The sequence below is a fragment of the Varroa destructor genome, unplaced genomic scaffold (genome assembly GCF_002443255.2).
Source record: "Varroa destructor unplaced genomic scaffold, Vdes_3.0 BEIS01000006.1, whole genome shotgun sequence".
NCBI classification, from domain to species: domain Eukaryota; kingdom Metazoa; phylum Arthropoda; class Arachnida; order Mesostigmata; family Varroidae; genus Varroa; species Varroa destructor.
In genome coordinates, this window is record NW_019211459.1 from 6,717,465 (window position 1) to 6,731,879 (window position 14,415).

General features: G+C 46.3%; 1 protein-coding gene and 1 long non-coding RNA gene across 10 annotated transcripts in view; one reads left to right on the plus strand and one right to left on the minus strand.

The window, feature by feature from the left end:
* The window catches only part of LOC111252225 (uncharacterized), a 180,061-nt gene that overhangs the window by 44,467 nt on the left and 121,179 nt on the right, over nt 1–14,415 (minus strand). For 8 of the 9 annotated variants that reach the window (XM_086993746.1, XM_086993744.1, XM_086993747.1 and 5 more), the window contains one exon: nt 10,907–11,510. In XM_086993746.1, the coding sequence (XP_086849872.1) occupies nt 10,907–11,115 (209 nt within the window). In that variant the 5' untranslated portion in view covers nt 11,116–11,510. Of the gene's footprint in view, nt 1–10,906; nt 11,511–14,415 lie in introns of those variants that run through there. The other variant, XM_086993748.1, reaches the window with a different exon arrangement.
* LOC147754798 (uncharacterized) lies at nt 9,402–11,726 on the plus strand. The gene is made up of 2 exons (XR_015330662.1): nt 9,402–10,538; nt 10,835–11,726. It is a non-coding gene; the product is annotated as an uncharacterized LOC147754798 (long non-coding RNA).

Below are 14,415 nucleotides of genomic sequence, written 5' to 3' on the forward strand. Positions count from 1 at the left end.
CAGCCGGCAATCTCTAATAAAAAAAGTTGAATCAAAGAAATTAACGTTGACTCTCCGGTAGACGGGCCTGTACTGAATCTTTCGCGTACATCGGAGACCCGGTCCGCTACTACGCTAATAGATTTGATTATGTATGTTTCCATTGGCTTTAGTAGCTATCTAACATGCTAGTCTCACTGCGTGTATATTGATCGACCACCTTTTGTGCGCCCCTATTCAGCTACTGCCGTCGCTGCGACCGTTCGAACGACCAAATATTACAGTACAATATGACATACTGAAAGTGATGAAACGTCATTGACTTGCCAGCTGGCCAAGGCATCGTCTCCTTTTCATGCTACGTACATATACGACATACATGGCAAAATGGCCGGCAAATCCAGGTCTGAGAAGCGGTTGCGATCTCGGCGTCACCATTCTTTCTATGGTACAATATCAACCCTAGCGTAATTTCACTCGTTGATAAAATAAAAAATGGGAAAAGTCCAGTAGGGTTAGTATATATCGTTATTCTGGTTGCTGGAACGCTGTATGTTAAAAGAACCGGTTGAGCCCCAGCAGTTTTTGTTTTTGCTTGTTTGTTTGTTTGCTTACTGCTACGCTCTTATGCTCACTGTATAATTTCCATATCTATTTCGATTATATATAGCAGCAGTATCTCATCATGCCGTTTGTGGAAACCTGCTGAGTACTTTCGAGGGTCCTAGCAGGCTAAACAGCATCAGCCTGCTAGTACTACGTGCACACAAACCTAAGCAGATAAAAGAAAATAAATAAGTAAGTTCGTTGCAGTCGCTATCGTTGCGGACGGATTATGTGTCTCTTCGGTTTTGCCTGGTCTTGTTCTTATACTCAGTTTGTCCTTCGGTGTATATACGAGCGAGTGAAATGCTCCTGAACTGGCAGCGGAAGCGCCATTGGCATGGGTTGCATTACAAGCCCAAGTGGCAAACAGATGTAGAGATGAATAAACGTACGACGGCGCGGTGGTGCCGAAAGAACAACGACACGAAACGCCATTGTTTCCCTTCAGTCTGCCGTCGATGGCTGTTAGTTGTTGATTTCTGACCGTTTTTTCCTTCTACGTCCTGCAAAATGAAGTGTAGACCACTAGGCTGGTCCTATTAATGCTTTACGTCGAAATCACAAAAAGCGAAAATTGAGATGCAAAACAGCGCGACATTGATTGCGCACACTGGAAGTGACAACGTGTGCCGAAGTGCCGGCGACGGGAGCGATGTCGTTGACTTCATTGTTCCTGCTGGTAATGAAGCGTATCCTGTTGTCATTGCTTCGCTAAGACTGCCGCTGCTGGTGGCACTCAACTAGCAAAGAGGGTGCATTGCGCGCCTAGACATTGGGCGAGGTGGTAAGGGGCTGCGCGCGAATGGACACTGACATACTGTAAGAATGTATATATAGTTGGCTGTACAAACGCGTGGCAATCCTCATTGGCATTCCCATGGAAGGCGGACGGGGATCATGGGAGTACTTTTGCGGCGTTCAAGGGCGTAAGGGTAGTAGCGATTCTTCGGTGCTAATCAACTCAGTGAACGGACATGCTGCATTAATAATGACACAGACAGGTACATAACCGTGCGGTCGGAAAGCAGAAGTTTTACCGTAGCACTAATCAGCTATTGTATCAGCATTGGCTGTGGGCTAGCAAAGTTCCGTTGATACTTTTCTGTGAACGTGTCTTGGAGTTTTGTCTGATGAACTACTGCATAACGCGTAACTTCGCTGTGTTACAGGTAGATGCTCGCCCCTAACACCGTTCGGTAACGGTTCGTTCCGTTTGAAATGTGAGCACCTATTTCTGTTTTACCTTGTAACCTATTACGACGCTCTGGGCTAATCGGCCAAAGCTATGCAACAACTTGATAGATCCAAACAGAACAAGTCATGACGTATTAATGTCCGCCCTATAAAATTATTATAAGAAATTTCACAGCATTGCATATGGGTCATTGAGAACGGGTCGAGCTTGTATATTACCCTAGCAACTTTTTCAATCAACTATTGTAAAACAGTCAGACTGAGGCGTTCATTGATTAGTGTGTGCCTAACCAGTTAATATATATAGCATGCTATGTAGTTCATTATAATAGGTCCGGGCCAGTTGTATGGGTGTGAAGGCAGGCGGAGTGTATAATTTTTTTTTGGTAGAAAGATTCATTGAGCCGAAATTTTAAGCTCTTCGTGTACAATGCGTCCACAGAGATACACATACACCTATACACGACGCATAAATACACTGTAAATTTTATATAAATAAAGGAAGCTACTATTATTTATCTACCGCCGATGAACCCTTTGTATTGCATTTGTACTACAGCGCGGCGCTGTGTGTGACAATTCAGATTAGTTTCTGTCTTTCCAGCTTTGGTCGGCCATCGTCAGCACCTTCAGTTTCACCTATCCCAACGCGAGCCGGAATCTACTGCAGAACTGTGTGCTATTTCATCAGATATAAAAACGTTACGACTACTTGTATCATATTAGCACGCGGTCTTTGGAAATCATATGGGATTCTGTGCTGCCTTCGGGGTCGTATATGACTATGTCTAACCGATGCGCATATTGACCAATTCAGTACTTCATAGATCGTAACTACCCCTTTAGCTGTCAAGCTATCACAGTTATATATGCCGCATAAAGTGCTTCGAACGCTGTGTAGATAGTAGGCCCCAGGCTGTAGGTTCCCGGTTTAAACGAACCAAATCGTCGATGAGGTAAATGCACTTCGACGACCGATACGTTCGGATGACACTACGAATCTCATTGTTCTCTTTCGCGTTAAAAGGGATCAAATCAAGGCCTATTATAAGTAGTAAGGCCCTGCAGTTTTTTTCCTCAATGCAGCTAGTCGCAGTGCTCGTGCCCCTGCTACCTTTGGCTATTTAGCCGGCATAGCGTAGACGGCAAATAAATGCTTACATTTAATCAACTCAATTAATAAATCAGTTATATTACCGTGCTGTCATGTCATAGCATCAGAGTACACGCTCGAACTACCTAGGTTAAGCTTTTTTCTTAGGTCCCAATTTGTCAATCCACTTGCACTATAAGGTCCTAAACATGGATAGGCTACCTTTGTACGTTATAGTGTTTTAATAAGGCTTCTAGGCGTGTTCGCTGAAAATCCTTTATGCGGCACCGTGCGCGGCCCAGACGGCGGGCAGCTCATTTTCGTAACATTGTCTCAACTTCGTTATCTATCTTCAGTAAAGTATCTTGGTAATTTCGATGGAATTACATTGTGGGTTTCCAACAACGAGATCGGGGCATCTGCTTTGCTGAACACGGAGCCCTATAATCACTAAGAGGTAGTAGAGGGTAATCATAGGTGCGGAGAATATGGGAATCTGATGCTACTTCAAACCTATCGTATTTAATGGAGGGGGCATCGGAGGGAGTGACATTCGAGACTGTTATGATTACAATTCAGTCAGCCGTGAACATTAGATATGGCTTCTGCTCTTCTGTGCCGGGTGGTCACCCTCTTAAGCTGGCCATTTTTTCATACAGTCTTTCCTTACGCTTATCTATCTATAATATATTTATTTATTTTCTCCAAAAGAAACAACTCGACAATCATTAACCCATCCAAGGTCATTTTTACTATTTATATAACATCTCTATCCGCTAAGGTATTATGTTGTGATAGATGTAATCATCCTAATCTCTTTGTTGTTGTTTCGTTACGAGTAGTAACAGCCAGCTGTAGCAATTTGAGGCAATTTCTTGAAATTGAACACAATCAAGCCTATTTTCTTTTTATTCCCATTCAGTCAGCTCGCGTCTATGCCTGACCAGTGTTGCAGGCGGCCGTCGTGCCGATATCTCTAGTCCAGGCCAAATCAAAGTCAATCTGACGAATGAACAGCACCCACAGCTTCTTTGCCACTATTAACTTTCCCGTTGAAGTAATTTGCTTCACTTTGCTGAAGAAAGGCACATGCTAAGCGGTGTCCACGAAAGAAACACTCGCAATAACATCAACAGGCCTCAACGGCCCCCAGAGCAAACTAACTCATCACGGCCATCTCGCGTTTCGTCAGCGGTTCAGTAGCGGTCGTAGGGGCTCCACGCCAGCAGCAGCAGCAGATATGTAGCAAGGCTGTGTAACTTCTACCACGATGCCCCCGCTACTGCCAATCGCATCGCCAGGTTTACTGGTTGCATTCGACGCAATGAGCACCCACCCGCTTGTACAATTTAAGACCTCGTCGGCCAGTAAGCTGGCCAGCACTTATTATTCTCAGGGGACCAAATTCAAATCATCTGTGGTCAGCTGGGCGTGTTTGGATACTTCGCGTGCGTGCTGGGTGAGCAGTTCGCGCGAGTCCAGTAAGTAAACGCGCGCAGCTTCTTGGTGATTACGTTGGGTAATATTAACAATAAAAGCAGCAGAAGCGGCAACAGTACGAGCAGCGATGGTGGTTGGCGCTATAAGGATTTATTTTGTGTAGATTAGGCAAAATAGAACAGCGTCGCATAGACTAGCGACCACACAACGAAGGCAAGCTGGGAAATGGACACCCAGTGGGCGAGGCGTAGTGACTATTTCTGTTGCCGTAAACCCGACCGTTGTCTCTGCCTCTTGGCTTGAGGCCTGAGCCCGGTCGCCTGAGCCATCCGTTTCGCCACGCCGATGCTGCTTCGGATCAACCGATGATCGGCACTGTCTTGATTCCTGTCTTGTCTTCTGCGGTGTTTTTCTACCTGTTTTTTGTTTTCATACGGTTCTTCCATCGATTATCTAATACGCATCGCCGATACAAGCATTGCCGAACATTTCTAGCTTCGACTGTCGTTTGCTATGATGCCTCAATGTGTGGGAGCACTACTGACATTTACAGACCAGCGCACTGCTACTCGGCTATCGTAACTACCTTAGCTTTCATTTGGTTGCCGCTGACTGAATGGTCGTGCGTTTCGTGCGAGGTAAATGGCAAGGCGCGATTGGTGAGCCACTATGGGCCCGATTTGTTGTGATATCTACGGCCGCTACTGTCGTTTTGATCGTTTTCGCGCGCGCGTCACGAGTTCCAGGAATGTGACGAGAGGCCGTGGCGATTGCGACGCCGACCTAGGGACCACGCCAGCGTAATTTGCCGCATGGCAGCAAGCTGCTGTAACTGCTGCCATGATGAGGACGACAACAACGACGACGACGAGAACGAAGTTGTCGTCGTCCGATGTTGTTCGACCGGCTAAAACGCGGCCGCCGTTATTATTTCTACTAATTCCGCTGCTATTTAGAGCAGAAGGAATAACAGCGGCCTTATCTCTGATAGCTTAGACGAGACTTACGAGCCGGCGGTTTTGGTTTTCAGCAACACCAGCAGAAATCAGTAGAGGACTTCGAATTAAAAATGACAAAAACAAACTGACGACGACCCAGCGCCAGTACCGAAAACAACAACATCGACGAAAATAATCTTGAAATTATCGTTCCAATTGTTGTCGATGTTGTGGGTTGGGCTGGGTTTTAGGGTGGGCGGGGAGGGGGGCGCGATATTGTTTTAGCTGTTTTGATCCAGGCGGCATTTGTTCACATCAGCATCCATGTAGCAAAGCGTCAGGCTGTCCAGACCTGTAATGATGACTAAAGTTACTATTACCAAATGCGAGGAAGAGATTAGTAAGAGCTGGGCAGTGCACAGCAGCGCCTTGCGGACCTCACGTAACGTAAAGGTACAACGGCGGCGGAGGGCGACCGCACTGCCGGGCGATAAAGAGTTAGTATTTAAACAGTCAAGAGAACTTATACGCTTTAGTCGTCGATTACGCAGCAAAGTAAAAAAATAAAATCGCACAACTTTCACTACTTTGCTCTCTAGCCCAGCAGCCTTAGCCCATTTGTTCAGGCAACGGACCCATGGCCATCTGCGGCCCGTTACCCGTCGATTATCGTTGTCTTAATTTTTTTTGATAATTATCATCTTTCTTACATTATATAACATCTCCTTGGCTTTAAAGACGATTGGGGGCGGTAGGCTATCGCGGTGGGGATGGCAGCGATACTGCTTCTGTGAGGGTGCGTTATTATATAATATAATATAATATTATTATTGCAATTACTACTATAAATTTTTACAAGAAATTGTTGCTTGCAGGGGTTAGTTAGCAATGTTGCTACATCTGACTGACGGGCATATCATATCGTAAATTATCCAATTTATAGATAACCGACATTATATATACTAGTTAGACGATGTATAAGGAAATGACAGGACGTAATTGAAAAGCTCACAGTATAGTTATGCTCGGTCTAACCGACCTCAGGTCCTGTGAAGACAAGTCGATTTTTGACGTATAGGACATGTTTAGAAATTCAGGATACAGTGCTGTCGGGTCACAAATGCCGATCTACCGTAGAAGTGACGGCATTCTCCGTAGCTAAGTTGGCAGTAGAAAATCTCTTTTGAGCAAAAAGCTCGTAAGCGCCTATAAATACAATAGCCATATTTACTACTTTCATTTGAGTCGGCGAAGTACGCTGAAATCCCCTTAGATCGAATATGTCAATTTAATTCGGGCAAATTAATGCCAAGTGAGTATTTACACTATATTATTGTAGATAAAAAGCAGTAATCTTACGCAGGTCGCGGAAAGAAGATAAGTTTTGTCTTCGTTCATTAAGATCTACAACTGTCACATATCGTAATGCATACGAACTTATCGCAAGATAACTTGCACCCACACGCATCATTGTATCACTGAACTTCGGGAAATCATCAGCTCAAGGGAATCGTTGACATGGCGTGAAAGTTGAATGACCCGTTATCCTTGGAAATTATAGATTTTTTTTTGTATTGTAACGTAGTAGTTTTCTACAAATACCTTTAACATCAGCCGGAATATGGTGCGGCGTTGAAGACATCGTAGTACGCTTGATTCAAGGACTAAAGGCCTCAATCAAGGACTGTATCTGTCGACAAGGATGCACTGCCATATACGTTTATCAATCGGGGTCTACATCCGAGTCTCGGATTTGGCGTTCAGCTCACTTGTGACACATCGCACACAGATCATACATCCCCGGACCCATAATGTAACTGTTATTTGAAATCATCTCGAAACAGGTACACAGGAGCCATATAATCCTACTTTTTTTTGCTATCGTCTTTTCTATTGATCGTCGAAATTGCCACCAATTTTACGCCTGACCAGTGTGTCATACTATAAAGTAGTAAAATGAAATGTTTTAATGTGTGCGATGCAAATAGACCACGTCTGCTTGTACCATAATAACTATAATGATCATTTCTATCACTGCTGTTGTTACTTTAACTAGGAGGATTACTTCGTTGATCTGCGCGAACGCCATTAAAGCTAATCGGACGCTAGGTTTAGCTTGATTGATTTCGGACCCCGATCGGCCACCATCGACTGTGGGACACTGCATTGTTACAGCTCCATCGTGCTGCTGGCGTAGCGGCTAATATTTCCGATGCTTTCCAAGTGCCGCGTCACCGCCGTCGCCGCCGCCGCCGCTATCCTCTTCTCGCTGACAAAAAACAGCGACCAGTGACAATAGCGTGGGTTGTAATCGCGACGGCGACCAAAATAATCGTCCTAAAAAACCTGTTCCGGTTGTGTTGTGTACGAAAAGGGATCGGACGCCTCTGTTGACCACGGAGCCACCGGACCCGTTGACGAGACCATACGGCTACGGGCCGGCAATCCAACCTGAGCTCACGAAACGATAGTATAACATGCAAACGTCAAAGCTTGCGTTCTGGAGCTTGGTTTGCCTTCGAGATCTTTTATTTCAACTTGATGACACGACTGCCGCCCTTGTTCATCTATGTACCTACACATGGACTGAGTATAGATGACAGACCAACAACGTCGACGAAGACAACAACGGGACAGACAGGCCACGCCGGCGCCCTCTCCTCCTCCTTTTCCACTTGTTTCACATGGGTCTCCGTTTGTTGTGCCGTTAGCTGGTGTTGTTGTCTTCGTTAACGTTGTTGTTACTGACGATGTTCTTACATCCAGTAGTAATAGCTCTAGTGACTATTTTTTGTGTCGGTGTCTAACAATGCCACTGCTGGACTGCGTGTCGGTGCTGATACTGATGGTAAGCCAGTAAAAGCAGTAGCAGTAGCAATGGCGATGGCACCGGTGGGTGACGGGATCGTTTTCGGTGGCATAGGTTCGATCGGCTCAATCTTCTGCGTGACGCAACATTCCGTTTGGTTGCCGGTTGCCGCCTGACGTTCGCTGTTGCTGTTGTGTGCGTCCACTTTCGCCTGGCTTTCTCAATGGTTCTCTTTCCTTAAAGAGCATAGTAGAAGCGATAATGAGCTAGCCAGCAGTAATCCGAACCTTTCCAATGATGGAAGTGGTGGATAGGCACGATAGCCTCGTTATTCGACCAACCGCAGATGGAAACTAATGTACACAGATGCGAACGTTATTGTCAAAGCGTTGGACGGAACTCCACAGCTGTTTACCTACCGTTGACGGATTATCCAGGAGCTCTAGACTGCTACAACGTTTCAAGAAGACGCTGAAGAAAGAGACAAACTAGCATTTACTACAATAGTACTATGTTGCATTCACCTACAACTAGAGCTCCTCTTAGCGACGCGTCATTGCAGCGCTTTTCCTTTTTCAGCGAAGAAGATCAGCAATCGCTGGTGACCACCAACGCTATCCTACGTATACCATAGCCACAACAAACGTCATCGCCGACGCCAGTTCATCTAACAGGTGTCTCTCATCTCTGCTGCACGCGAAGCAAATAATAAACGAACTATTAAGACTATCACAAGGCTGTCAAGCCTAAAGCCAATCAGTAGTAATCTATATGACGCTAAAGCTTCAATGCTTATGGACAACCTGGTGAAGTCAGCGAAACGTCAACAGCGATAGAACAGCACTAGCACCACCGGTATTAACAACGGCGACGACGACAATAAGAATGAAGAAAACGAGGTGAACTTCACCGATGACGAGTTGTCGATCGCCCCGGAGGCAGACACACCATCGATAAACACAAAGGCGTGGGGCATTCAAGCTACGGCTGACACCTACAGCTTTGGCGTTGGTTATTTCGATTTCTACTGCCGGGCCGCCGCGAGCCGAATCAAGCGGCGCGGTAACTTGGTGACTGTCAGAGCAGTTTTTTCACCCTCCCCCCCCCTACCCCACCCCACCATGCCTCCCCCTCCGTTTCTTTCAGTCCCCACCCAAAAAACGAACGACAACAACGCTAGTGAGACGAGAAAAAAATTGCAGCCAAGAGCCAATCGGGGGCGCTACATGCGAACGATGCCTTGCTACTGGTAGTGGTCAAAATAGATACCGAATAGTAACACTAGTTGTAGTAGAAATGGCTACTGAAGAAGAAGAAGAAGAAACTGGTAGCCGCTTCGAGAACTAGCACCTGCAGCAGCAGCAGCAGCAGCAGCATCAACATAAACCGGGATAGTGGTAACTGGGGCGGCCGCCGCCCACAGGCAATTTTTGTGGCATTTTTGTCATCTTGTCTCCTACAGTTGCGCGACTATGCGCAGACCAGCGTCCAAGCCATCGCCGCTGTCGTCGCTGCTATCACCTGACGGCGTTTAAGCCGCCGGAGCAGGCAGTGCAGCGGGCCTGCCTGTTGCCCGACTGAATGGACAGCAAATCGATCCCGTTGCTCTATCGTTTGTGTCAGTGAAAGTGATAACGATGGCAATGGCGATGTGAGTTTTTTCGTAGGCGCAGATGTCTACTACTGTCTCCCCTGTCCGTCCGCCGTTCTTAGCTGCTGCTGCTGCTGTCATTGCTGAAGCCATTTGTCTTCTTTGACGCTAGCTTCTCATAGAGTCTTGCACTACCGTCTTCAGACGGCAACAATGACGACGTGCGAATGAGCCAACTACAACGACAACCAGGTAAATAAGTCGTCAATGCACGATACTAACACAATCAGAGCAAAGCGGTAAAAAGTATCCCGATTCTACGACGTGGCTACATGGACGGTTGATAGACATAAGTCATTGATGATTAATTTTGTTAGTCACAAACTTACCCGACTTCCACTTGTTAAACTGTTGCTTGTGCATAAAATGTTCTGCGTCAGCACTTCCTTTCTTATCGATCGAATTAGGGAAATTCGGAGTTCGTGTTGCCGTTGGTCAGATTTATGTAAAATAACTATTGTAGAAATGGCAATTGATTATAGAAACTTTATTGGGAACTTCGTAGTGACGGGCCATCGCACTGCTGGCTGTACGTCAGGGCTTTGTCTAGATCTTATAAAGGAATACGTGTTCCAATGACGGTTTGTCCGCGACATTTGTTAAATACACAGTTCTTCATCAGAGCACAGACTCAAGAGCTGAAGGACTGACATACACCAGCAATACAAACCCGTATGCCTGCTGCCCATATGCCACCGTTATACCAGTACTGATAAAGCTACTCGCCAGTTGCGTACTTTTCGAAATCAGACCAATCGGCATCGTCGCTTTATCGCGGGATCCTACGAGAACCATGGGAGTAAGCGAATGTCTCATCTTCAGCGCAATGTAAGCGGCCAATTTTAATAGTATAGAGCGGTGTCGTTATATACGTAGTACGAATCGAACTGTGCAAGTTGAAGCATTATCCTTATTGGAAGTTTATAGACCAAACGGACGATTCTGTCCTAGGTTTTCTGTAGCTGACAGCACAAAATACGTTTCTTTATAGCCGGCATTATTTACTTATCTTCATTATATTACATCTATCCCTGCTCAACTAAATATTTTTGTTTCCAGTTCAATAATTTTTGTTCACTTATTTGTATCTTAACCGTACCTGTTGTTCTTTGCTTGTCTAATAGCTAAGTGACGCAATGTCTCAATTCCACGTTGATCCGTACTGGCCTACTTCATTTGCTGTTACGTAGACTTACCTGATCGACTCGGGGCCGGCGTTGGATCCGTTCGACAGGTCGGAGTGCTGGAGCACCGATGGCGCGGACGCTGCAGCGGCGGCGGCGGCAGCGGCTGCTACGAGCAGGGCGTCAGAAGAGCTCGAGCCCGACGTAGACAACGCGTTCACGTGGGTTAGGGACAGGGGTAAGGGGAGGGTCTGTTGGGGCGACTGCTGATGCTGCTCCATCTGGTCGACCACCACCAGCTGCGCGACAGCAGCCACCAGCCACCTGTTACGGCCCTGGACAACGACTTGAGGACACAACAAGAAATCCCGGAAGAACGGGAAGACAAAAGAGGAACGAGAGACAATCTAAAAGCGGATAAGAACGCCGTTGAGATGGTCGTGTAGTGCGCGAGATGAGCAATCGGAATAGGACGTAGCTGTCCTATTAACACTGCCAACTCAGTAGAATCGTGCTGATTTAACAACTCGTCGTAGAAGTTATTTTCTTCGACACCTTCGTTGTGCTATGATTATAAGCGTATCTTTTTCGAGTCCTTTGATTCGTCTGCCTAAAATTGCTGGAGAAGTTCGAGACGGCGCACTACAGAACAGGAACACACATGATGAACAACGCACTGCAAGTAACGCGCAGATAGAATAACGGAGAAGCACAAAAAGGCAGAGACAAAAATGTAAATAAAATAAATAGACAAGCATCAATGGATAATTAGAAAGTTCTGTGTGCATGAAAATAGATGAGCAATTTATTAACTTGTTGAAAATTGTTCGGGACGTCCACATCGATTCAAATCTAGAATAAACTTACGTCGTAATATATAAGTTGAACTCAAGTTAAATTCGCTTTCTTTGTTTAGATCTTGCATTGTAATCGAGTCGAACGTGCAGCACTTTATTTTATGTCAGGTTTATATATACAGAAGAAATACGAGCGGGTTCAATATAAACATAGCGTTTGTCAAGAATTTTGTTAAACAGGATGGCATTAAGGCCAGTAGCCCCCAGCTGCCTCATTTATAATATAAAAACGTGTGATGGAGCCGTTTCTTAATCGTATACGGCGATTAGGTCACCTTCGCCAGCAGTTCTTATCGTTACTCGCGAAGCTCTGGACGAAAAGCAAGCTTTCCAGCACGCGTTCAAGTGCAACTTCATCATGTTTTGTGTACTTGATTTTTTGTTGATATAAACATATGATATACGATATCAACGTTTTAGATTTAACAAAGGATTTCATCATTTTAGCGTACACATGCGTGTGTCTTCGGTTGCTAATACGGCTCAGTACTTACTTAATTGACCTCTGCTGGAAGCTGCCGAGGCCAGTGAATCAGAGCCTGCCTCAACCGCTGCATGTTTGTACGAAGCCACAAATGATCATACGGGACATTTGTAATGAGTGTAGTAGAGGGATGTGGGAGAAGTCAATGACGGTTTTCGTTCTATATGTTGATGTGCACTGAGAATTGGCGCTACCGAAGGTGGCCCCTTCGGCAATCGCCTACATCCCAATCGAGCGATTCGTAGCGGCATTCGTCCTGAACGCCCCTCACCTCTAGCGTTAGTGTATTTGCGGTGGAGACCAGCCAGTCATCATAGGCTAGTCTGCCGATGAAGCGAGCGACGCGACGAGAGGCCGACGTTCATTGAGCGCGAACACAGTAGCAGTGACAGAGACAGCTATAAATACAGTGCACCTTTTCCACAAGCCACTGACCCCGCCAGTGTGTAGCACATGAGATTGAGTACGAGTGTTCGTGGCAGCTACCGCTGTTCTATTGATAATACCGTCAATTCGCTACCAACTCACAGTTCAAAGACGCTGATGCTTAAATGGGTCACGCACCGTACCCGTTTGCCGTCACCCTCGCCATGACCCGACACGATCCTCCAACAGCACAACCATCATATCGTGAAAGAATCACCCCCAGAGCGTACAACGCCAAGTTACCAAATCTACTAACAGTGTAGGGCGAATTAGAGTTGTCTGCTGTCATTGATTTGACGCCGGCGTATCGACGTCTGAGAGCTACTTTATAGATAACAATGCTAGACCTTTAAAATGCTTCTGGACAAAGAGTCGGCATTTCATTTTCTATGACTGTCACTTTTTCTGTTCGCTTTATTGACATGTAAAAATACTGCCTGACACGCATACCCGTGCCTGCTGTGTTGAATCGCTGGTAAAGCTATAGACCTAACCGTACACTCTCAACGAAGCCTAATCCGTCAAGGATCGCTGCTTCGGTTAAGGCTCTGGCCAACGAGACTAGATCACTTAGATCTGCAGCTTTGAGAGTCAATCTCGACCGAGTCAAGCGGCGCCTACCGCTCGATCGATTTCTAACTGCTTCTCTCCAAAAACATAGTCCAACGTCAACGTTGTGAAACTCCGCTGCCTGCTGCTGCTGGTGCAAACCAGACCGCGCGGGACATCTCTCCAGCTGTTGAAATCAACAGATAAGCGTCATCCGATCGCACACTGGTTACTGACGTTGTTCATCAATCGATTCTAGATCTATGTAGACTAATTGCTAGATCTCGATAGGGGATGGTTCTTGAGTTGCTCCGGCCCAGCTAGTTCCTCTTGGTATACGCCAATATACTACACAAAATATTGGATGTATGATGACAGGATTTAACCCGCAGCTCCAGCGCTAGCCATTCTGGGACCGCATGCGTTCGTTTGTACCCAGAGAAGGTTTCAAAGTGATGAAGCCATGTCGCGCTCGTCGCATTATTCCGATTTAGCTAATTCCCAGATGCAATCGTACATTCAGGCGGGTCATTCTTATCGTTCGCCACGCTCAACGGCAAACACAAGTGCTCCTGGTAAAGCAACAAGGTATTACTCATTCAAATGCAGTCATTTTATTCGGATTTCCTGCCCTTACTCCGCTCTCGGTATGAGAAGACTGCCGAAGGCATCTTAGCTACAGTCGCCGCCCCCATTAGCTTTACAGACACCCGATTCCAACGTACATCGCTTCCGCTGGACCGCAGAGAGCCGCGTTGGCGGTTCTCCGTTGACGGACTTTACTTCGTTTTTGTCGTTGAAGGCTGTAAGCACTCGTTCGTGGATCCTTACTCCGTTATTCTTTCGAAATTTCCTAGGAGCGGGGACGGGTTCGGGATGTAGAGTGAAATGAAGTAAAGATTCCACCCTGACGACTACCGTCACTACTACGAGTACGTCTCGGACGACTAAGATGCCGTTGCGTGACTTGCTCGTTCGACTGTAGCATATATAACAGACTATCAGAAGCAGCAAAGGCAGCAGTAGCCTTGAGGCGGTTTGAGGCCTAAGCAGGACAAAAGCGTAGCAAACCTGTACGCACCTGTGGGAACCGCGGGGGCGAGTTTCCTTAAAGCGTCCCTGTCGACAACTAACGAAGCCCAACTCGTCCTATCCCTCGACCACGTATCAACGTTTCGAGCGGCAGGCTCCCACTGCAGTACGTAGATGGGCTACATATCGTTTTGTACACAAAGCAGTCCACGCCAGATGAACGACTCTGCGGC